This window comes from Vigna unguiculata, chromosome 3, assembly GCF_004118075.2.
Source record: "Vigna unguiculata cultivar IT97K-499-35 chromosome 3, ASM411807v1, whole genome shotgun sequence".
Classification (NCBI taxonomy): Eukaryota; Viridiplantae; Streptophyta; class Magnoliopsida; order Fabales; family Fabaceae; genus Vigna; species Vigna unguiculata.
The window spans coordinates 38873400-38900063 of NC_040281.1; the positions used below are offsets into that span (position 1 = coordinate 38873400).

The 26664-nt window shown below is 30.6% G+C and overlaps 1 protein-coding gene and 1 pseudogene across 1 annotated transcript; both read right to left on the reverse strand.

The window, feature by feature from the left end:
- Window positions 1-892: 892 nt before the first annotated feature.
- Window positions 893-4755, reverse strand: LOC114176782. Its single transcript, XM_028061943.1, has 7 exons — window positions 4246-4755; window positions 4056-4142; window positions 3761-3976; window positions 3184-3348; window positions 2927-2980; window positions 2653-2799; window positions 893-1346 (listed from the first exon to the last, which is right to left on the reverse strand). The coding sequence occupies exons 1-7, from the start codon at window positions 4504-4506 to the stop codon at window positions 969-971; spliced, it is 1308 nt and encodes a 435-aa protein (XP_027917744.1). The 5' UTR covers window positions 4507-4755; the 3' UTR covers window positions 893-968.
- A 14575-nt stretch (window positions 4756-19330) lies between these two features.
- LOC114175430 lies at window positions 19331-25235 on the reverse strand (annotated as a pseudogene).
- Between the last annotated feature and the right edge of the window lie 1429 nt (window positions 25236-26664).

The following is a 26664-nucleotide window of genomic DNA, read 5'->3' on the forward strand; positions in this document are numbered from 1 at the left end:
TAAGGAATTTCAATTGAAATTCCCCAACTTGGTTAGGACAAAAAAAAGTCTATATGTCCAAAAAGTTGATCGGGTCGGGTAGAAGGTCGAGCTGGGTCGGCCAGGATTGAAGGTCGAGTCGAGTTGGGCCAGCATAGGCCGAAGGTTGAGACGGATCCGTCTAGACTAAAGGTCAAGTCGGATGACCCAGGTCGGGCCAAAGGTCGATTTGGGCTGAAGGTGAAGCCAAGTCAGGTCGATCCAGATCGAAGGTCAAACTGGTCTGGCTTGGGATGAAGGTTGAGTCGAGTTAGGTTGAGGTCAAATGTAGAGTTTCGTTGGCCAGCCAAAAGTTTAGCGTGAGCCGAAGGTCTAGCCGGGTAGTCGGGTAAAAGGTCGAGTTAGGTCGGGTCGGGCTGACCTACTCAGGTTAGGGCGAAGGTTTATTTAAGTTGGTCCATGTTGGACTAAAGGGCAAGCCAACTTGGGTCGGTCTGGCCGGGCTGAAGGTCAAACTTGGTCAAGTCGAAGTTCAAGTAGGGTCGGGTGGGCCGAAGGTTGAGCTGGGCTGGGTAAGGCAAAAGGTTGGGTCAAAGGTCGTGAAGGGTTGGTCTGGGTGGGGTAGAAGGTCGAGTTGGGCAAGTCCAAGTTGAAAGTCGAGTCGAGTTGGTCCGGACCGAAGGTTGAGTCGGGAAGAGCCGAACCAAAGATCGAACTGAGCTGAAGGTCAAATTGAACAAAATGTCAAGACAAGTCGTATTGAATTAAAGATCGAACTAAGTTAAGTTAGTTCAAAGATAGAATTGAATTCGTTGTAAAATAACAATTAAATTATTTTATTCAAACAAAAAAATTAAAATTTAGAATATTTTAATTACTTTATCTTATTTAACTAATTAAGAAATAGAAAAAATTTAATCGCAAGTAATTCAATTACTAGATATTTTCAATTTCTTTGGAATCGTCGACATCCTCCCTCCAAATGAAGGTTAGGGACAATTTACATTTCTTCCAGGTCCACCATAGTAAAAATAATTCCCCCATGCCTGGTTAACCCCTCCTTGTATGTGGTAGCAATTTGGATGATCTGCTAGAACCTTTAAATCTGACAAGGGAATCAAGTTATTGTCCCAATCCACAACTTGCATATTCCTGAAATATGAAGCTTTTCCAAAACCCTCTTCTGCAAAATGTCCACTACCCATTTGAGTGGAAGTGTGAGACCCTGATATCCCTGAATTCACTATTTCTCCACCAAAGTGAATCATGCTTGCATGATCTCTTAAGTGGCTGAACAACGACGATGGCCAGTACCCAACTAGGCTCCCGCCTCCAAATTCAAGCCACCAGTTCCCATGCTTCGGATCCTGCCAAAATAACCAAACCTTCTATTTTTATCACAAAGCAAACCTACTCAACACATAGACATAATCATTCATATATAGCAACATCAGAAATCACATGAGAAAATGGTCAAAAAGAGCCACCGCTTGAAAGGTGCAGAGTGAAATATGCAAAAGTGTTGGGATTTTGCTAAACTGTTACGGAAATGAAGGAAAACAAAAAACAAAGGTGTGGTGAGCTCAAACATTTTTAAGCTCTTTAGTTGGAAAAGGAAAAAGAATCTTAAAGAAGAAAAGCCTATGGGAGTTACAACACATTATTCGTATGCACTCTCAATCACGCGTGTGATGTCCAGACTACTAAAGTGGTGTTGCACATATTAACTATGACGCGACACTGTACACAATTTTTTCTTCCCCTTTTTCTCTGTCATTGTTTCATATCTTTCAGATAAATCATTACCCTGCCAAATTTTGTAATCACCTTGTCTTTACTTAATTTAGAGTTCTTTAATTTATACGCCTAATAATTACAAATTAATTTTATACACGTTTAATAATTTAGAGTTGTCATACTATGATGACTTCGCAATAGAATGGAATCATATTGGATAAAATGGTGTATGCAAATTAGATTCTTTTAAGATAAAATGTATTTTTTTTGTCTTTTCTTTATATTTTGAAATTCGGTTTTGATTCTTTTAAAAGCTTTTGTCCGCATTTACTTTCTTTACTTTTCCTCAAACACTGTATAAATATTCTTTTCCCTATAGTGTTATTGAAATCACTTTTATAATAAAGAATATTGTATTTTAAAATTAGAGAGACTAAGAAGTAAAAGATTAGAACACACTAAAGTTCTAAAAATTTTAGAGGAAGAAAAACATTTTTTTATGATATAATTCAGAGGTAATAAGAAACTTCCGAAAGTGTGGAGAGCCCCACATTGACAATCTTTTTAGTTTAGATTTTCTTTTAGTTTTTTGCACCTTTGACTACGAGAATTGCATATTTTGCTTGACTAAAAAAATTATTGAGATTCAATGGTGGACGTCACTCTTCTATCATCAAAATCCAATGAATGCTTTATTTCACACATGGGACCCATAAGTTGATCTTGTGTAAATTATCCATAATCTTACAACTTTAACTGTAAATTAAGAAAATGAACTCCTAAATCGTTTGATTGTGAAAAAAAAAATATAAAAATAAAACAGTTTAACTTTACTCCTCGACCAAAAACACTATCTAAAGACAAAAGAAATCAAAAACAAAAACCTCACATGTTTAGATATCCAAAGTGAATTTGGTAACATGAATAGAAAATTACCTTCCAAATGAGTAAGCTAATATCAAATTGGCCACCATTGTATGAAGAAGTTGGAGAGATTGCTGCTCCAATTGCAATTTTATTGTTAGTTTGAACAAAACCTGAACAGAGTAAATTGTAACACCCAGTTGCTTGGTATGCATCAGTCTGCAAATAATTACAATAATTAGTGGGTTTGAATAAAAATTTTGTTATCAGGTATCTTACAATTGAAGCAAAAATAATTATACATAATATAGTTTTCCATCTCTTTTTCTTGAATAAATTTACTTACTGTCCAATAAGTAAAGAATCTAGGATACCTATCCCCATATAACCCTGGACTGACCTGCATATAAAATTATTTGAAATTAGCTAGATTGGCTAAAGTACAAAATTGAATACATGGATGAAAAAGAGAGAGAGGTGATTTAATATGCTAATTGTATTTTGAATGCTTAACCAAATGGGGTGCATTTAAGATAAAGAAAATAAATAGTAGAAAGTAAACGAAGAATTAATTATGATAAAGTAATAATGATAGCAACATGCCTGCCAACCAGCTTCAATGGTGTTTAGATCATCCCCAAATGAACCAGAAATGACCCATATTTGAGACAAGCTAAATTCAGATGGGTTTTCTACCATGGGTGCCCACACGTTTATGCTAGCTTTTGCTCCGTAGTACTTATCCCCTGTCACATACCCAATTGCATGCTATGCAATGTGCACCATCCACAACATTGTTAGTCCAATTTCAACATACCATAATTAAGTTGTGCATAACAATTTAACTTCCCAATTTAACTTTTATGTTTTTGTTCAGAATCCATTATACTTATATTTGCTTTTCTAACAGGACTAGGAGAAGTTCATTACTGTGCCCAGTTTCACAGTAAGAGGACTGACAAGTGGTAAAATAGGGTGGAATATAATGCTCTGACGTGGTTCAATTTACTTAACTTTCAAAAGGGTATGATAAAGAAATGAAACATTGAATTGTAGTTTGTTTGTGTTAATATTATTAGTTTATTCTTACTCCACTTTCTTTGAGAAAAAGAGAAAAGGGAAAGATAAAAAGAATATCAGAGTTTGTGTTACTATCTATGATTGCTCTCAAGTAATATACCTCATGTCCATTGCCACTGGTGTCCCTTCTGACACGATTTAGTGTTTTTTTCATTCCAAATCTGTGAACAGATTGAACTCTTAAAATATCCTCTTCCCTTGTTCTTCTTATCGGAATTGTGCCTTCAGGGCATGAGTCACCGGACAAACTCCATAACTGAAAGTTCTCATTCAAATAATCCATTTGGTTATGTCCTCTCGGTCTTTCTGGGGGATCCTACACACACAGATGAACAAAAATTACTACTTTTTTTTTATATAAACACACACAACAACATCAACAAAATAATAAATACCAATGGTTTGTGTCCTTTCAGTAGAGGATGATCAAAGGCTGGTTGCTTATAAGATAGAACACAATCTATTATATCTCCATCGGGACTCTGCACAAAAGAAGCACAAAAACACAACATAAGCATATCAATTATATAGCATGGTCTAGAAAGAAAACAAGACAAGGTGAATAGAACAATCATTTGCACAAACCTGAATTGTCTTAACAGGAGGTTTGTTGATTTGCCGAAGACGAGCTCTTACAGCGTTCAACTTGCGCAACTCTTCCTTCGGCCAAAAAGTTTGATTTTCAACTGGGTGGTTACCAAATTGTGATGAATGAACACAACAAACAGTAGATACGAGAAGGACGAAATGTAGGAGAGAAATGATTGGGGATCGTAAACATAGGCTAAAAGCCATGTTTGGGAATGGTGAGAAGTGGATTCCATCGTCAAAGGTCATGGATGTCATGATGAGGCATTTTGAACAAGAAAAGGATGTTGACGGTGCAGAAGAATTTGTAGAGATTGTGAAGAAATCTGTGGATTCTCTAGGGGTGGATGTTTCTGAATCATTGATCAGAACTTATGCAGCTGCTTGTATGACAAGTTCGGCCATGCAACGGAGGTTGAAGATGGAGAATGTGGAGGTGAGTGAAGACACCCACAAATTGCTTCAGGCAATATCTGTGGAGTAACTCACGATGCTTTCATCCTTCAAGTTTTTATTCTTGTAAATTTAGATGATGTGGTCATTTAAAAACGATCTTTTTAATCCAGTCATTTAAAAAAAAGTAGATTCTCGTGTTTGGTAATAATAATTTAAAGTAAAAGTAGGTTGTATAAATAAACACAAATCGTTAACGTATTTGGGACATGAATACTAAAATTGGTGCACAAATACTTTTTTTATTTTCTAAAATAGACTCCTGAATAAAAAAGATCAAATTTTAATTTGAAAACTAAAAAAAAAATTATCTCAAATTAAAAATACTGTTATTATTTTTATTTCAAAATAAAGGTTACTGTAAAATTATTGTAAAATTCTCAATCTAGGGAAAGTCTGCAACTGTTATTGACATAATCGTGTGTGTGGAGTGTGTGTCTCTCCATTTATATAATTTAAACTCATAGATGAAAAAAGTAAGAATGTGGGTAAAACATACATTAATTCAATAATATTAATTTAGGGAATCTCACTTTATATTTTTTTTATCAACTATAATGTTATTAAACAACGTTAAAATTAAGCATTTATAATATTTTATCGTCAATATATAAAAATAAAATTCATTCAACATAGTCCAACATTGTTATTGTAAAAAAACTTGAATAATTTTAATATTGAGAAATTTTGTACACTAAAAATAAATAGTTACTTGCAAAAAGTTATACACAGGTTCTAGAAGTAGACTATAAATTATTTTTATGGAATTTAATTTACAAAGTATCACTACTAAAATTTTCGAGAAATACATCTAACAAAATTAATTATGTCATTACATCATCATATTTATTAATATATATATATATATATATATATATATATGTGTTGTGTTTTTTTTTTTTCTGCTTCATTATCATATAAGTAGTCTTTTACACAACATCATGATCAAGAAGTCATAATCTAATTCATAAAATTTGATATATTTTTAAATAGATTAAGGTTTTATTTACAAGTCAACTCTACATTTTTTTTACTGAAGTAAACACGACTCTAATGAAAAAGAAAGCCATAATCAATCCAGTCTAATTCAAAAAAAAATTAAAATATGACTTATATATGGATAATATTTTTAAAAATTACCTATATAATTTTAAAATCACTCATTTCTGTAAATTACTAAAATAACCACACCTATATCATAAATTTTCTTGAAATAACCGTATTATGATTAATTTACTACGCACACGATTTAATTACAAATTTGTTTTTCAATTAACATGACAAATTTGTTTTTCAAGGTATTAAATATGTTTTTATTCTTTAAATGTTGATTTAAAATTAAAATTCATTTTTTTCCAAATTTTAATATATTTTTGTTCTCAAACTTTAAAAGTAAATAAATAAATAAAAATTTAGTCCAATTATGTTAATTTTTGTTATGTTTCAAACACGTTTCATGTTAATATTTAAGTTATTTATACTATTTGATATATTATCACTTTAATGTTTATCAAAGAAACGTATTTAATATATTAAAAAAATTTAATGTAATTTAGTTAAAAAGATTTTATCTATTAATTTTTAAAATTTAAAAACAAAAATGCATCAAAATTTTGGTCAGGAAAAATTTCAATTAAAAAACAAAAAAATATCATTGTATTGTTTAGAGTAACGAGGTGAAAGAAGATGATTGGTTATTGGGGGTGATGGAAGTGTTTATGTATGAAAGCATTCAAAAAGTGTTTTGCCATGGATTGGTAGGAATCATAGCTGCTCCTATAGTAACGTAAGCTTTAAGGAGAAGATAGGTCGTAAATTAAATGCGACCAAACCTAAAACTTCGACATCTTCACGTGCAAACATTATAATTCTACTCCCAAATATCAATGCAATGTGCTCTTGCTTATTATGGCTTTTCTTTCTCACAGTGGAACAATGTTAATTGTGTTCATATAAAAAAAGTTGCAATGAGAAGAACAAAAAAGTCAACTCCCAAAAAGTACCGTAAGTTTATGAGTAAGTTTTGAAATTAACCATTTGTGGTGGTTGCTGATTAAAACAACGCGTTTTTGGTAGTACATATGTTAATGCATGCGTCTTCTGCAATCACAAATTAGTCAAAATACATTAATGGTAGATTGTGAGACACTTAAAGGATCTACGATACGCCAACTACACTTATAATTTTCAGGATAATTAATGTGTATAGAAATTCATAAAAACATATACAATAATAGATATGGATTATAAAATTTACATTTACATAACATGATAATTATTAACAATTGAAACCAACTAAAGTAAACTACTGTACAAATAAAATTATGAATTCGACTAGGTTGTTTTATATTTATGATTCAAAAGAACTATATACAAATCTACAAAATAAAAGATAACTTAGGCAACTCAACAAGTTTCATCTAAAACTTCAAAATCGAATTTACTGTGCAAAGTTATAGCAACTACTTTTGAACCTGTTATAGCAACAAGTTTCTATAATACTTAATGCTAGATGATATTTACTTAGTAACTAGTAAAATAAAACAAAGTTAATGACATAATAAATTCATTTCAAAATCTAGTGATTTAAAGGTGTACGATGCCCCATCGGGCCATCGGCCATGTCCAGTCCTCCGGTTCATCGAACAAGGCTAGGAGAGCTCGTATATAAAATATATCCACCGGTCAAACGGCCTCACGGATGAACTATATAGGACCATCGGTCAATCGATCTCACAAATGAACCACGTATTATATCGTAAAGGACCATCGGTCGATCGGTCTCGCAAATGAACCATGTATTATATCGTAAGGGACCATCGGTCGATCGGTCTCGCAAATGAACCACGTATTATATTGTAAGGGGTCATCGGTCGATCGGTCTCACAAACGAACCACGTATTATATCGTAAGGGACCATCGGTCGATCGGCCCTACATATGAATTACACATTACTCCACAAAGGATCATCGGCCGTTCGGTCCCACACGAACAGCGCCTTAACTTATAAAGGACAATCGTTTGATCAGCCACCAGGTCGATAGTGCACCAACCCATAAGGCTCCATCGGTCGATCAGTCTCCTAAGTGATTCGTGTAGCGCCTTACATATGACCATCGGTCGATCAGTTATAAAAATTAATTATTCACTTGTTAAAATCATAAGATAACCAGTCTAGTCAAGCGGCCATCGGTCGAACGGCCAAACGACACCAGTCAATTGGATTAATTAACGTTAAACAAGTTAGTAATCTTGATTAGAGGATCATTGGGCCGTGATTAAGGAACCCTAATCACAGGCCCACACCGGAAACTATAAATAGGGCCTAAAGGTAGGTTGGTGAGGATCTTAAATTCGCATTTATTACTGCATTTACACTTATACACCGATCGGTTCATCAACTGATTTAAGCATCAAAACCTTTTAGACAGGTACCACGATCGTCTGTTCGACCGATCGAGCGAGGAAGCGGATTTCTTGGAGAAGAAGTTATTGCAGTTGTGAGAAGAGGAGATTTCAAGAAGAGGAGTAAGATCGAAGAGGTTCTTAGTAGGCTCTTGGTCCCTACACCCGAAATAAAAAGGGTAAATAATAAATCATATTATTGTAAACAATTTGACATAATTAAACTCATGAAACTATAAAGTGTGTTTGTTATTGAACTTCCTTTAACTTTTCTTTTACCATCTTCTTGACGTCGAATTCAAACATTTTGAAAGTTTTTCATCCTATATGCGCCTTGAATTTTGGAAATTTATATTCCTATTGGGGATTCAAATTAATTATGATGTTTTCATATATTGTTAAGGTTATTTAATTGTGATGACCTAATTTTATTTTTTCTTAAATAAACATGTTAAAAAAATCTTTGTCTATTACGAGTTATATCTCAAAATAAAGAAAAAGTTATTTCAACCTAAATTCACATATATTTGCAAGTGTAATGAATCATCAAGGTTGTCCCATTCTTTTGCATTCCAACCCTAGTCAAACTCCAGATATTCCAAAGTCAAACGATCTTCCTCCACATTCTTCTGCATAATTATATCCGATCCCACTTGAAAAGAACATGTCTTTGAATTAAGGGTATAAATATAGGTTAAGAACATGACTTTTGAATAAGTATGGAAGATTTGAATGTAAAATTTTCTTCAACCCTTCACTTGGGTGTTGAGATTAGACCATAATCAACTCCTTAATTAGCATTTTAATTGGAAGTGGTATAATGATTGGCATGAAATGTGAGCATTTTTCTCCACATTCTAACAAATCAAGAAGTCCAAAATAGAGGGCAACGTATCGTAAAGATTGGTCATAGATGTAACTCCAGATTCTATTCCATGTCCATCACCCCTTTCGTGCAAATTATATTCTATCCTAGCATAAAGCACCTAACTAGCAGAATGTTTTGTGTCTAAAAAGAGGAATATTGGTAAAGTGGCCATATGAAAAAGAAGAGAATAGAATCATGAGAAGGAGTGGTAGGTACTTGGGTTTAAATCATCAACATACATTACTTTACCTTCCATGAATCTCAACTGCACTAAGCACTTCAAGTTTATCCATACATTTTAAATTTGAGTTTGAACTAATATTTGTTGCCAGAAGTTTTACATTTATTAAAGATAAAGTAAATTTATAATTTATGACTGAATGTAAATTTTATTTTAAAGCTAGTATGATGAAGTTAAATTTAAAATTCAGTTTTTAAAATAATATTAGAGTCATTTGAGACTTATCCTCTGGTAAGATTGTTGTACTAGTTTATTATCTTATCCATTATCAAACTATTATCATTATTATTAATATTTAGTGTTATGTTCGAAATGTATATGTCTCAAAATAAAAATAAATGTGCTAAATTCTCATATCAACTAGATATAAGTCAAATTCATTGTATAAAATGGATGTAAATATACGAGCCACTTTTAAAAGAAAAATATAAAATTTTATAATATATAAAATATTTCAAAATAATGCCTGCTCTTTACGTAAAAATGGTATAATATTAAAATGAAAAGAAAAGGGTGGGACAGAAATATATACATCATATGTTTCCAAGCATTGAACAGTGATGTTAAGTAATGATTTTGTCTAGAGAGCCTAAGAAGCATGACCTAGTTTCGAAGTTCTAAGTGTTCATACCAACAAGTTCTAAACGGGTTTGGGAAGAGACAGCAATTAAAGATGAAAGCAAGCATCTGGGTCAAAAAGATTGTTGCATAAAACATGATTTGGGAGAGTGAAATTCTAAGAAAATAATGTTGAAAGTTGTCCATTTCTTCACTTATGGTGCACTGCATGCTACCATCATCTGCATCATGTTGCTCCAACCAAACTATAATTTACATTTTTAATAGGACTGTGTTTGTGTTGTTACAGTTTAGGGGACAAACAATGATAACTAATCATCGCCATGAATGTAACATAAACCTCTTTCTCTGACTTCCAACATGGACCGATAAAAGGAATTTCAATGAAGATAAATGATGGTTTCTATACATCAATTATTTTAATAACATATTTTATTTTCATAGACAAAAATCAAATTTAAAACATTACTTAAAAGTTTTAAATAAAAGATCATTCTTTTTTTTTAATTAACCTTTGATTACTTTGAGGATCCAAACGATTGATTTGATGCAATGGTCTAAAGTATGATTAAAAGGCTCTTTCTTTTTATCACCTCCATAACTTATTAACACACTTCCACAGGTATACAACAAAGATCAAAAATTATCTGAAAAACAACATCCAAATTCTTAACTTCAAAATTATACAATATGAAAACTTTCCTATCGAGGGATGCTTTTGATATTTTGCATAATCTGTCTATAGAAGAAATTATGGAGTTGCAAAAAGGAAGAGTCTTCCCAAAATTCGTTAACCTAATAAATTGTTTACTTAAGAGGAGGATGACATACAATTCCAATACTCCCCCACAAAATAAATCCAACTAATAAGAAAGGGTTAGCCCAACAAGTTTTGACAACCCATCTCGGTCAGTTTCTTCGGGTTAGGCCCAACCAATTTGTACAACCAATCTCGGTCAGTTTCTTCTTTCACCTCCAAAATTTTCTTCCTGCACCACCATATAAAATAGACTTTCCATTTTGCCTAGTTTAAATTATGTAATCAAGAAATAAAAAAATAAAAAAATGAGTTCCATATTTGTAATTTGAAAACTTTTTGGATGTATAGTTTGAAAGTAAAAATTGATTTACAGATTGTTCTACAAAAAATGACTTTCATCATGAAAGTTTCATGTGTAATGTGAAAATAAAAAATAACTTGAATTATATAATTTAGAAGTTATTATTTTCTAAAAAAAATAGTTTTCGGATATCCAAACTGAAATTCATTTGATTTTCAAATTTTATAATTCATAAATATTTTTAAATTTTAGATCCATAATTCAAGAAGTCATCGTAAAAGCAAAATTAGCTTCTAAATCGTACGATCTGAAACTAGTTTTGACTAGGAATGTTAAAAACAAAAAACAAAAAAACCGTACATGTGAGTCTGGATAAAATCCGTTACGGGTAAGAAATAGATATTGTAAATAGATACCTGTGGATAACAGGTACGAGTATTTTTAATACTCGCATGTTAATAGGATGGGTACGGGTATCATAGTATCCGTACCCGTGGATAATCATACCCGCTATACTTTAATTTAAATAAAAAATTTTAAAAAAACATGATTAAAATATTAACATATTGATTTTGAATGAGTTATTTTTTGTCAATTAGTTTAAAAAAAAAATATTTCTTTGTAAATTGTCATTCAAGACTATTTAAATGGGTTATTTGAACTTTGTTTAAAATTTATGAATGTTATGTATTGTATTTTATTTGAATTTACGATTAAAATATGTTATTAAATATTTATTTTTATTTTTTGTAAATACCTGCAAGTACCCGTGGATATCCGTGGATATTAAAAAATTATGTGGGTATCTGCATAACAGATACCCGACTGATATGGATACGGGTACGTGGCAAATATTTATCCAGCGGATAGGGTACGGGTATCTGCATAACAGATACTACTTGTATCCTACCCGCCCCATTGACACCCTTAGTTTTGACTTTCAAATTACATATTTTAAAAATTATAAAATAATTTTTAAATCGTAAAATCTAAATATTATTTTTAATTTCTAAATTACACGATTCAAAAATTATAAAATAATTTTTTAATTGTGTAATTTAAAAAAAATAGAAAACAATTATGGACATACAAAAAGAAAGTTATAGAGGTGCAGAAAGAAACTATCCAAATTTAGCTTGGATCATAATTTAAAAATGGTTAAATATGTTTTTTGTCCTTATATTTTTTAGTGAAAATTAGAATTAGTCCCATTTCGAAAATTTTGACAAATTTAGTCACCATAAGAACTTATAGATTTAGTTTTTTTAACCAAATTTTGTTAAGTTTGTTTCATGTTTTAAACACAGCTAACACTCAAATGAAAATGAGTTAAACGAGATAAATAATTCAAATACTACCATGAAATATGTTTGAAACGTCAAATACACAAAGTGCTATTTGTCCAATAAACTTAACAAACATCAAATCAACTTAACAAAATTTGGTTAAAAGAACTAGATCCATGCATTTTTAAAGTTGGGAGACTAAATTGTGCCAAAGTTTCAAAGGGAGACTAATTCAATTTTTTAGTGAAAGTTTACATTACAAGAAAATTCCTCATTAACAACCAATTTTAGTGTGAAAAAATTGTTAGTCATTATGGTGACCAACTTAGATACTAATTCATAAAATAAAAAATTAATTGTTACTAAAATAGTCACTACTATGAATAAAAAATTAAAATTGGTTTCTAAATTAATTTCTAAAATTTAGCTATCAAAGTTTTGGCTATCAAAGAAAATTTGTCATTAAACATTAGCTATCAGGACTTTTAGTACCCAAAGAATTAGTTTCTAAATTAATCCCTAATTAATTAGTATTCAATTTAACAACTAATTATAATTTTTTATTCATAATAGTGTCTATTTTAGTAACCAATAATTTTATATGTTGCAAATTAGTATATAAATTAGTCACTATAATAACTAACAATTTTTAGCCATTAAAATTAATTATTATTTAATAGATTTTTTATAATATTAGGAAAAAAATATTTAATCCTACAAAGAATATTTATCTATAAATTTATTTGAATGAACTATTTTTAAACTAACTCTTAAAATTCTCTATGAAGGAGCCCCGGTACGAATAATATTTATGATTACGAACTAATCTTTAAGAATTCTGGGATATAGTTCCACTTTCTTTCGGCCATCATTAGTAAATTACTTCTTTCTCTTTATTTATTCATTAATTAATTATTTATTCTGTTAAGGGAATATCTCACATCTACACTTGTCTTAATCCTCTCACAACATAATGCCGCACTAAATCTCACCAACATAAAGTTTAGTTAACTATCACTTCATGTATTTCATTATCTTTATTAATTAAATATTTTTCTTTTACAATTCTTTTATTATTGCTCTAATAAAGAGACACGAAGATTCTAAGTTAGACTATTTAATATTGTATGCCTTTCTCTAAGAATATAAAGATCTTTATTCATTTTATCATAATTATGGAAATTCAATCTCATCTTTTCTTTTATAATTAAATGGTGATCGTGATGTACGGACTTGTTGATATACGTGACAATAGGAGTTGATCAAGAGACTATTTTGTAGAAGATTTTCATATATGTTATTGACTTGTTAGCTTGAGAGAAAATTATAATTTTGGTCGCACAGCTCCACCGAACGGATACATCATTGGCATAGAGGATATGCTAATCTTCTTTGTATCGTTCCTCTAAATAAATGCAACTTGGTTTGGTCGATTATGTTGAACAGATCGATTTACCTGAAAGTTAGTTTATCTTCCAATCTAGCACAAACAGGTCACTAATGAGGATTAAATAGAATTGGATCGTGATTAGGCTAACCCTAATCAAAGGTTCACAACAAAAACTATAAATAAAAGTCAAATATATGATTATTAAAACTTTTATCTTGCATTAAATACAACATGTATTGCTTTCACCGATCGATCATGCACTAGCTTTAACATTGAAACACTTTTAATATGTATCCACCGATCTGTTGACAAACAAGAACACCGAAAAAAGAGCAAGAGAAGAGTTTTGAAGGACTTGAGAATTGTTTAAGTGAACATCCAACCCAATGACTTCTTCCCTACATCAATAATGTACAATTTATTATTTATATTTATTAATCGATACATTTTATTTAACATCACTTAATTTCTAATTCCGCATGTAATATTTTCAAGTCTTTTTGGGTAGTGCATTATTTTGTTCATCTTTTTCTTTCCTTGTGTTTTTCACGAGTTGTTTTTGTTGTAAATTATAATATCTCAATCGTATATGCATGATCCCCAGTCCAAGGTATACTAAATTTTACAACATACCAAAGCACTTGTATTTAATCTCATTAATTAATTTCTTTATATCTTTATATATATGTTTTTGATGGTACGATGAATGCTAATGGAGTAACTATGAACAACACAAAGCATTTATAATGTGTCGCTTTAAAGAAGTGGGAGACAACACAATCATTTTGGGAAGGAATAAAATCACTACTAAATATCTTAATCCTAATCCCAACTGTGTTCAACTATTGATGCAAAGGACCAAAAGTTAGCTACTTTCAAAACCTACCAAACTTTATACATCCATCTAATCCTAACGTATCTCAGTTTTCTTAATTTATAAGAAATTTATTATGTTGCAATACAAAATTATAATATTGTTAGCTTAAATAAAAAGAATAATATTTGTTTTTTCTTTTGTCAAAGTTTAAATCAATCGACATGAAATATTTTTAATAAAAAAATTGACACGCTTAATGTGACTTAGTGTTTTGTTTTAGGATTAAATTGGTTAGTTTTGAATATGTTAATTTAATTGTGAGAGTGAGTTTTATGAGACTAAGTGGAAAATGGAATATTTTAGAGATAGTGTTTAGAACATAATTGTTAGAGTTGTAAAAATGGGTTGGAACCCGCGAGCCAACCCAGTCCATCACGGGTTCGGGCCGGGTTGTTTTGAATTTTTTTTATAAATTTCAATATGGGTTGATTTTTTATCCGACCTACCTAGAATCCGAATCATCCGGATTGAATCCATGGTGAGCTGGATTGGCTCACCAACCTGTAAATAAAGGATCATACAAGTACTTTTTTTGTTAAGTTGGGTTTTGCATTTGGGTTAGGTTAGATTCTTTTTTTTAACCAAACACATAGATTTGTATTTTTGTGATTTTGGTTTGTATTTGGATTGTGTTGAAGTTTATTTAGATTTTAATTAGAATTATAATTTAGTTTTGACCGAAAAAAGTAAAAAAAAAAATGTATTTTTTTTAATTAAGTGAATCCGTGAGTCAATCTGTTAAACCCACCAATCCGTGATGGGTCAAACTGGTTCGAATTTTTTTGGCTCGCTAATAAGTGAGCCGAGTTGGATTGACTCCCTAAGTGATCAACCTATGATGGATCGAGTCGAGCTAGGTCGGATTACCCATTTTGACAATTCTAATAATTGCTAACACCTTTCAACTATTCTTACCTGAATGAGTTTGAGAAATTTAATGAATATCAATAAATAAAATAATAAAAATGTTGACAATTACTTGAGTTGATTTAGACAATTAAAAAAAGAGATGTTATACCCAAGTTTATGAGCATGATTAAGTTCATTTGGCAACAAGTTTAGAGTTTAAAAAAACACTAGCAAATAGGCTAATAAAATGGTGATTTTCTTTTTTGAAAATTCAAAAGGCCGCGTAAGAAAATATAGCATTTGAAAGCCTTAATTAATAATAAAGAATTAAACGAAATGGATAAAAATGAAGATGTGTCAAATAAAATAATGATGTGAACATTGTTAAAATACAATTAGGGCTTTTTGGCAGCAAGGAGAAGTTAAAAAAATGGACTAATCAATACATATAGTTTCAATGTAATAAAAAAATTGGTAAGATATTTGATATTTTGCTAAAAGTTAAAAAAATTAAATTAAGTAATGATCGTACATTTTCCTCTCTTGAACAAAAGAAGGGTAGAATGTATTGTAAATATTATAAAGTTTATTATGGTCATTAAACTAATAATTGTATTCATTTTAAAAATGTTACTCAAGCGGTAATTTAGCGAGAAAGGCGAAGATTTGAGAAAAAACTTATAAAGGTGGACACAAATTCGTTACATACTCAAGTATCGTATAATGGACAAAGATGTCAAAAGGAATTATAATTTGTGAGCCAATACGATTTATTATGGGTTTGAGATCGGTTAAATTAGAAAAAAATCATTTTTTTTAAATGTAGATTAAATTGAACTCGGTCAATTTATTTAACCTACGAGTTAAACAAGGTCAAGTGGAATTGCAAGTGGGTTGACCTGTGATCACCACTAACAATCTTTTATTAATTCTTTTACCATTTTTTCATAAGTTTTTTTATTGAAATTATTTATTACTTCTACTAATGCATGTTGATAATTTGATTTTTTTTTAAATACTCGAGTGTTGTTCTATAATGTTTAAATATTTTAAATATTTAATTTATTTGTTTGTCAAGTTATGTAGATTGAGACTTTAATTTCAAACTATTATCTTTATAATAATGTTTGGTAAGATAAGTGAACAATTTAACTGAATGGTTACACAAAAATAATACAGAGTCAACCCATCTTGGTTGTACTACAATAAATATATCAAAGAAATCGAAAGAATAAAATATTATTAAGTGAGTCAATCCACTAACACTAACCTCTAATAAATCTTATTAAATTACAAAATTATCAGTTTGAATTGAGTTAAACTAACTTATTTTTAGCTCAAATTGTGGTGAGCAAATCTATATTAATTGTGTTGACTTACTTTTACACTCTAAATGTTGAGTAGGTATTGATTGATATTACTATAATTATAAAATTACGTACTCCAAATGTCGAGTAGGAATTGATAGTTGATATTAATGTAATTATAAAATTACGTACATTGACAGTTAATGTTACTGGGACATCAACCTTAAACATATTAGATATACGACAGACATCAACCTTTAACATATTATATATGATTTTTTATAAGAGAATTTGTTCACTGAATAAAATAATTGGAAAAAATTGAGAAGTAAGAATTTCCAAAATCATGGAAAACTGTGAGTGATTTGTTGAATCATAAGAAATAAAATGAGAAAGATGTTATATTGTGTCAGAGGTGTAGTGTGGCTTTTTTGTGTTTGAGTGTCTTTTTTTTAACTTGAATTTATAAAAATAGGTAAGTTGATTTTATTTTTTTTTAAAATAGGAACAAGTCGTCATGGTAGATGACAATATTAAAGGTGAAGTCGTCATCCACCCTACCAGTTTCTTTTTGTTTTAAAAAGTAAAATAGTTATTTGAGAAGCCAATTTCTATTAATTTAAAAAGTGATGTCGTCCTCGTACATGACTACTTCACTTTTATTTTTATTTTGGTTTCGAAGAAAGAGCATATTTTTGGAAAGAAAAAGTTCTCCACAAGAACCAAGTTTCATTTCATGAGAAGGGTAGGTGGCACGAGATTTCAATCAAATGCAAGTTTACAAGGGAAATAATAATGGAGAGTTTCTGAGTGGGGTTCAACCAGAGATGAAGATAAGGATTGATGGACACTTGGTGATTCATGTGAAGCACTTTTAGTGGAAGTTTAGAAACAATCAGGACTAAATGCAGATTTTATAAAAACAAACTATAACTACAACATAAAAAAAATAAAAATAATAGTGAAGTCGTCATGTACTACGAAGACTTCACTTTTTAAATTAATAAAAATCGGTTTTATAGATGACGATTTTATTTTTTGAAAAAAAAAATGGCAGGGTGGAGGACGATTTCACCTGTAATGTCATCCTCCACCCTGGCGACTTGTCCCTGTTTTACAAAAAAAAAATTTCAACGAACCCATTTTTACAAATTCGAGTAAAAATAAACACTCAAATACAAAAATACCGATATAGTGTCGTACTTTATCAATTGACAATAAATACTTATGAATCAGAGAAGAATATAATAAGCTAAAAAACCATCAACAAAACTATGATTTCATGGGAAAACTAATGGTGTATATGTCAATTGGAAATGAAAGGAAGCTTCCTAAAACCTTTGTGTCTTATGAAAATACACCAATGGAAGGGTGATAATTATCGCCTATGGTGAAAAGGGAATATATATATATATATATATATATATATATATATATATATATATATATATATATATATATATATATATATATATATATATATAAAGTGACATTAATTATTTTGTAATATAAATTAAATAGACCGAATCACAGTTAAATTTTAGAATCAATATCACAAATTCGATTTTACAAGTAAAACAAAATTCAAATAATTCGACATAGTATTACCTGAGCATGAACAATATCTCGGTTAAAACTACATATATTTAAGTGCTTTATGTCGTTAAAGGCAAATCTTGGTTAAAGTGCTTACAAAAGTTCATATAAGCAATTTATTAGGTGAATTTGGGTGATGATTCAAGTGACTAACAATAAATATGGAAATAATAGGAAATATAAGCAGTTCAAATGTTACCTCTTTGAAATTATTCTGGTGGTTACCTTTACGAAGTAAGAGATATACTTCATGAACAACACAATAATTGTTATCACTTATTCTCTCATCCATATTTGAGGTCCTAATTTCGAAAAGACGGTGTGATAACAGTGATTGTAACCACTTCTTATTCCCAATAAAAATTGATGCATGTTGTTACTATAATAACATGCTTAATGTTTGCTTTTTGATTGCTTAGGCGAAATTTTACCCATACTTAAGTGACATATTGTCTTCTGGTGCATGCCAAAAACGACATTATTTTAGGTGTTCCACGATGAATAATATGAAATGAACTTGGTACTACCATGTTCGGTTGGATCTTATGTTCAATGTGTTGCATTAGTCATTAATGCATATTTGGATATTACTAAGTATCCTTTGGGATGTATATTAGAGAATGATGAGTGCTCATGTTCCTTGTCGAATTGAGGCACTAGAGTACATTTTATGTATGAGGTGTCATGGTCAAATATGAAGGATGGGAGAATATTAATCCATTATGTATTCAGAGGCCAAATCTGAAGACCTTTTGCGGATTCGGCTCACCTTTATCTTTTAACATTACTACTCTTTCTACCCGTGCAACGCACGAGTATTTTTAAATGTAATATTTTTGATAATAGTAATTTATTTTGTAATATTTATTAATCTATAAGGTTATAATATAATGTTTTTAAAAAAATAACAATAAAAGAAGATCAAATTACATATCTATAATGTGTTTTTTGTTAATCAACTTCATAACTTCATTTTGTACACAAATTTGATTACTTCTTAAATCAATATGATGTTTATTGTAAGCCTTGGACTTTAGGCAATAGATCCTGCATTGAACAACAAAGTTATAACAAATATTTTAATTATAACAATAGATCTTGCATCTATATTTATACAAACTTTCAAATTAAAAGAAAATTAGAAATTACATACCTATAATGTGTTCATTGTCAAAGAGTTTCAAAAATTTCTTTGTACACAACATTTTTAGTTGTGTTTGTGATATTTCCATTTTCATCCAATATAAGTATTTTCAATCCTCTCTTGGTTTTCACTCTAGAAATAGCAACATATAGTTGGCCATGTGTGAATACAGGTTATGGAAGATAAAGTCCCACTCTAGAAAGTGTTTGTCCTTGACTTTTGTTAATCGTCATTGCAAAGCATATGAAATTGGGAACTGTCTTCTTTGAGATTTGAAAGGCAATCCTGAATCAGATGGCACTAAATCCATTCTTGGAATAAAAATTTTGTCACCAATGTTTTTTCCAGTAATTACAGTTGCAGAGATTACATTTTTTACCCAAATGGTTGACTTGCAATCTTGTGCCATTGCAAAGACCTTTTGCTTGATCAATATTTCTCAAGAGCATAATTGGCACACCTGTTTTGAGCTTGAGTTTATGATTTGGTATCCCTGAACATTTGATATCATTTAAAAATTCAGATGTAAACCATTCAGATTGAACTTCATCTTGTTCATCAGATTGGCAAGGTGTATCTGAACTTAAATAAGTGACCTCTTCACCACCTAATAAAGACAACATGAAATCATTGACTTGCTCTACAGAATCATTAGTTGGGCACAAGATTGCTCCATCATCAAAATAATTTGGCTTCATCATGTTAACCACAAATTGAGGATAGACAAATTCAACCAATGACAATAAAGGTACATCTGTATTTATAACCAGCAGCTCTTCTGGAATTTCAACCATGCACTCACCATTCTCATTTACATCCATTTGGCCATCTCCAATTTTCAATATCCAATCAGCAAATTCTTTGATATCATTGGTTGTTTGATTGTTTGTTGTAGTACTTAATCTCATGTTCTTGGACAGTTTGAGCACTTTACAACAATTCCATAACTCTGAATAGTTGATTGCTGATTTGATGATATCAAACCTAGATCCTTTCTTGATAACGGGTAGAATTTGTCTGAAGTCACCTCCCAAGACAACTGCTTTGCCACCAAATGGTTTGTCATTATTGGCATTATCAACATTTCGCATAATATCTCTTAGTGTTCTATCAAATGCCTCAAAGCACATTCTATTTATCATTGGTGCTTCATCCCAGATAATTAAATTGGTTGCCATCAGAAGTTTAGCACGGAGACTACCTTGCGCTATGTTGCAAGTTGATTCATCATTAATTAACAGTGGGATGCAGAAGGTAGAGTGTGCTATTTTTCCACCAGGAAGTAGTAAAGAAGCAATTCCACTTGATGCTACGTTCAAAACAATCATGCCCTTACTTCTTAGAGCAGCCGACAATGTCTTCCACATAAAAGTTTTACCTGTACCACCATATCCATATAAAAAGAAGAATCCTCCCTTGTTTGAAACAACTGCTGTCATGATATCCTGATATACATGAATTTGTTCATCATTGAGTGCTTTAAGCAAAATATCATGTTCTTTTGCCATCTCTTCTTTATTGTATTGCAGCTCATCAACAATAAATCTATTATTGAATGTATGTACATCTGAAATATCAAGTTGAGGTAATGAAGGATAATCTTTCAAACATCTACCATTTGACATTAGCATTTCCTGTATTTCCACGAGACATATTTTTTGTAATTCAACAGTCTCAATTTGAAGACCTGCATGAACAAAATAATGCAATTAAAAGTTATATTTGTATTGAATTAAAAAAATAACAATATAAATTACCTGGTAAGTTCATCTCCTTTCTCTTTTGGTACAAAATTCCATCACATAAGATACTCCATGTAGAATTCCAAACTATATCTGGTTTAGAAATTGTATTCATGGACAACAAAGTAACAAATAATCTTCTAAGTTGATACCCCGAAGCAAATTCACTTGCTTCTTTTATTGCAGCAATATATTCTTTATCGTCAGCCAACAATCCCAAAGCATAGCAAACATCTTGGTATGTTTCATAAAATTTCCCATCAATGGTCTTAATGCTTTCATAATCAATACAACCTTTTTGAATGGTGAGTAATATCCTTAAATAATAAAGTTCTCCAGAGCCCGGAGGAATATAAGTAAGTCTACCAATGTTGTAGCCTTTCTTCCTTGGTTTCCATTCTTTTTCTTTAGCAAACCACACAAATTTGCTTGGAAATTCAGAATAAGTCAATTCTTTTCCTTCTGTATAAACTTTGTTAGCCTCAAACCAAGCTAGAAACATTGTGTTAGCATTTTCGTACCTGTTGCAAATCACATTAATATCATCATTATCTTTAAACAAAGTTGATTGTTGTCCAGGAAGATGGAATGTCAATCTCTGAACAGGAGGCCATCTGTGATGGATGTCAAAAGCAAATATTCGCCAAGCTGCTTCACATGGTGATAGATACCTACAATCATAATACCTCTTGATCTCATCAATAATGGTTTCTTTGTCACATTGTGCAGAGTTGTTGCTTATTTTAAGAGTAGCTCTGTCAGGACCCTTGTTGACATATTTGAACAAATATTTTATTGAATTGGTCTTGTTGCAATACTCTGTATTCACGTGAGCTTGATACCTCATTAGAAGTGGTGGATTGTAAGGAACAACACTTCTATTGTCCAGCTTAATTCCATTCTTCTCAACAAATCTACCATTATCAAGTCTTCTATAGCATGGATATCCATCTTCATCAATAGAAGTTGAAGATGTGAATTTTTTAGGATAAAATTTGGAACATCTTCCTTCTTTCATGCATGGTGAAGTATATCTCGCAGGTCCGCATGGTCCATGAATCATGTAACTTGCTACAACTTTTTCCAATTTTGGATACAAATCCGCATTGGGCAATTCAACTGATATTACTTTATCAATATCAGTTGAATTTTTCAATTTGCTTTCTCCATCCAACCATAAAAGTATATGTGCATGAGGTAAACCTCTCTTTTGGAATTCTACTGTGTACATTCCTGCATATATAACAGAACAAATTAAATAGTTACAAAATCTAATTTAATAAATATTCATACAGTCTATACTAATGCGTATAGAACATACCTGCAGTGGTTTTTTCAAAGAAGTCTTTTTTTTTTGAAATCTGTCATCATTTCATCCAGCTTCATTTTGAATACTCTACATACAATATCAGGTCTATCTGATGGTGACAACCCTTTTGGTAAAACAAAGTCTCTTATTTCGCTCCAATTGACATTGCATGTTATAGTAATGAACAAATCAGGATATCCAAATTTTTTACAAATTGCCATAGCATCTTGACAATTGTTGAACATGTATCTTGTACCACCAGTGAATGAAGCAGGCAGTACAATACGTCTTCCAATTAAAGAAAGATCTGTCTCTCCTCTATTAACAACCTCTTGTAATCCATTAAGAATATCACAACGAATTAACTTTTGATTAGCTCTAATGAACGACAGTCGTTGTGCTTCCACCATTGTATAGCAATCAACCAAAAACTGTTGGAATAATCGGCATGCATTCACAATATTTCCAGGTTCTATAGATCTTTGTTGTATTCTAAATGCAATAAATTCTCGCAACGAAATTCTAATTCTGACCCTAGATTTACTTCTTGAATGAGATTCTCTGATTGGAATATCTTCTTGATAACCATCTTCTCCATATGGAAACATGAGAGGATATTGAAGTGGAATGAAAGCTGTGTGAGTTTCATGCAGTCTTGTTAATTCACCAGAAAATTTTTTGACAATGATATCTCTGCCTACATCCAGATTGCCAAAATCACCAACTATTAGAGCAACTATTTCATCACATGAAGGTGTGTTGTATACTCTAGGGTCTTTGTTTCTGCCTCTAAATAGTCTTAGTGTGAAATCTGATTCCATATGTTGTAGTGACAATTCTCTTACTCTTCTAAAAGATTTCGCAAGAACATTGTGAGTGTCAATCATTTGAATCAAATCAGCAACCAATGATTGATCTATATCAGATTCCTTGCTGTTAGACCTAAAACATAATAAAGAAAAGAAATGTGAACAGATGTATTTCAATATTTCATTTCAGCAAATAACTTCATCTTTTAACTAACCTGAAATGCTTCAATCTGTTACTCATTTCATTTTCGGTATCATATATGTAAAGTTGTGCAAACTTTGGCTTTGATCCACGTTCTGGCAATAAACTTCCAATACGATGATAGTTCTGACCATTAAGAATAAATTGTGGTGGAGCAGAACCATTGTTCATTGAAGTATCTATCTTACCACCAATTGAAGTAAATGAAAACATGCTATTGTACACTCTTATATTCTATAAATATGATTTGCTTCTACGATCTACACCATTTAACAAACCTTCAAGAAGATCAGGTGATTTTTTTAGTAGTGGAATTTGGACTTTTCCCTTTTGACAAAATAATGAGAATTGAACTTCCTTTGATGTGTTACTTTTTTCTGCTCTTTCTTCATACCACAGTTGAGCTTGAGAGTATTGGCATTCCAAGCAAGGGTCTCCAATATTGAGTAGTTCTGAACAAAAGCATAAACCATTAGCCCATCAACTAATATTTTATGTATGAAATTCTGTACAATTTTGTGTCACATTACCTTGTAACTCTCCTTTGCAATACAATTCGTTTGTAATTGTAGTACTTGTATTATCTCCTACAATATTAGTCAAATGAAAAGTAATTAATCATTTAAAAAAGGAATTTATTGACATCAATAAGTTAGCAATTCAATATCTGAATTACCTTCATATGTTGTTCTTGTTGAATCATCATTTGTTGTGTCTGAACAATGTTGTTCTGTTGTTGTTTCATCATCAAGATTGAATCTGTTTTGAAGTGATTGTATGACTTGAAAAGGATATTTGACAACTTTATTGTTAGAGACAGAATATGAATGATTTTGAACTGCAGATGTGGCACCTATGGAAAAGAATTATTAAAACAATTATGTTACATTCAATGTCATTTTCAGTATGAACATTTGTATATATGAGTAAAAAAACCTACTTACCTGCACTGCAATTGTAATTATTTTGTACATAACTTCTGTGAATGTTATTGCTGAGAACTGAAATCATTAAAAAAATGAATAGAATCATTAGAAATCATTAAAGATGAATGTAGAAATACAGCTAAATGTAGAAATTTACCACAAGGAGTATTGTATGTTATAGTAGAAGCTGCGGATTGTGAAGTCATTAAGTTTATTTCAATTGGATCTTCAACTAAAGTAGTGGAAGAATTTGATATATTATTTTCAGACACTGCATTGAAATAAACAATTGTTTATAATTTGTTAAAGTGATATTGCAATACTAATCTTCAAAAATAAACAAACATAACTTACCAATTGTTGACTGAAATCTTGATTTAATATTGTGAAAATTGTTGTTGTTTTGCAGATCTGAAAAATGTTTATTGTAGCAGCATTGAATGTCCAACAATACAAAACCATACATATGGCATTCATGTAACAACAATGTGTCAAGAAAGAGGTAAGAAGAAGAATACTTACTAGGATGCAACTCTTGTAATGGCTTCCTTTGGATACTGTTATGGACTAATTTTTCAGATTCACTTCTTTTATCTATCATTAAAACAACAAAGATATTTGATTATCAATCTATGTTGTCAAGTTCAAATCAAAATATAATTTTTGAAATACAATTAAAAAAATGATATTTTTATACTTTGAGAAGAATGGTTGACGATTTTTGGTTTTTTCCTTGCATTCTGTTCTTTGTAATCTGCAAAGAAGATATAAACATAAAAATGCAGAATTTGTAAATAAATGTTTGATGAACAGATTGTGTAGTCAAATGATTCAAGATATATGTTAGAAAATTACCTGAATGTTGATTACTTCTTGCATTAAACCTTTGTTGTAGCACCAACTTCCTCCTCACCCTTGCATTTTTACAATCGTTTTCCTCCATTTGAGCAGAAAACATATGGAATACTTTCAAAGGTGTCAATGGAATAAACAAAAACAAAGATAAGTTGACTCAATGGATGAAAAAGTGTTCTTTGTTTTATTACTATATTGGTGAATGATTTTCTTAAACTTTTTTTGGGAGATTGTACCTCTAATCACAATTTTGGAAACAAAAATATTTGTAATTGTAATAGGAAGCAATTGTAAGACTACAAAAAGTATTTAGCAGTAGACTAAGATTATAAATAGTAATAGCATGCAATGGTGACTGGTAATAGATCAGAAACATTCATATATATAGTAATTCTTTGATATTTGATTTGTTCTTACAAGGAACAAAAAATTTGCTTTTTATGTAGGTACTACAACACGTCTTTTTTATGCAGTACTATATATAGTAGAACAAAGAGTACATTTTCATATCAAGTATCTGCCATTCTTTTTTCATGATGTCTACAAAATTATAACATGTATCGATACATGTATGTTTACTTATAACATACTAAACCAAGATACATCCATACATGTATGTTTACTTATAACATATTTAATTATGTTTAATTATAACTCATTTCAATATGTTAAATTAAATTATAGTATGTATCAATTAAACTCGATGAATTAAAGATTAAGAATAAATTTTTATTGGAATTCATAGAATTTGAGACAATGTTCAAAGAAATTTCATTAATAACAAAATAGAACTATACATATGCATTGCTGAAGATATAAAAACTTGTAGCTTGAAAACTACCTAAGTAGTAGACATGAAAAGAAAACTAATTATAATTAAAACTTTCAAATAACACCATAAAAGAAACTGTAAATTAAAGATTACAATATGTAAGCACTTTGACATTCTGATTGCTTTTCATCTAATCAACTTCAAACACCAAGTCAATAGATTGATCAAATCCATGAGCAGTACAAAATTCCTTCCACCCACTTCCTATTTTGTTAGACTTCTTTGGATGATTTCTCAAGAGTAGTTTGCACTTCACTATTTTGCGCGGTCCTTGAAGAAGAATGTTTTTAAATCTTCCTTGACGAAGATAATTGTCAAAATCAGCTGGCAAATCCTAACACATAGAATGTAATTAAAGAATTCAATAAAAATTATTAATCAGTTTAAGATATCGATTAAATTGTTTAAAAAAATTAAAATACATAAATATAAATATAACTGAAATGAATCTCACCAGATGGCTAGCATGACATTGGTTTGGATTCAGAAATATGCAAAAATGCAACTTCGGTCTATTGAAAAGTGGTTCATCTGCTTGAAGTCTTTTAAGAAAACGTCCAATAGATAAAGGTTTGCATTTACTTGGAAAAACAGTGATGTGGAAGCAAGAATGACCAATATATCCAAAATAAATATTGTGGTTATCGTGTAGTTCATAAAGTTCCCTTAAATCATTCCATCCTCC

Excerpts from the sequence above, each read along its gene's own strand:
- LOC114176782 (XM_028061943.1), bottom strand. The coding sequence starts at position 4,506 with ATGACATCCATGACCTTTGACGATGGAATCCACTTCTCACCATTCCCA. Across the intron at positions 3,977-4,055 it reads TGAAAGGACACAAACCATTG|GATCCCCCAGAAAGACCGAG; the intron begins GTATTTATTATT and ends CTGTGTGTGTAG. Across the intron at positions 2,981-3,183 it reads CCATTGAAGCTGGTTGGCAG|GTCAGTCCAGGGTTATATGG; the intron begins GCATGTTGCTAT and ends TTTTATATGCAG.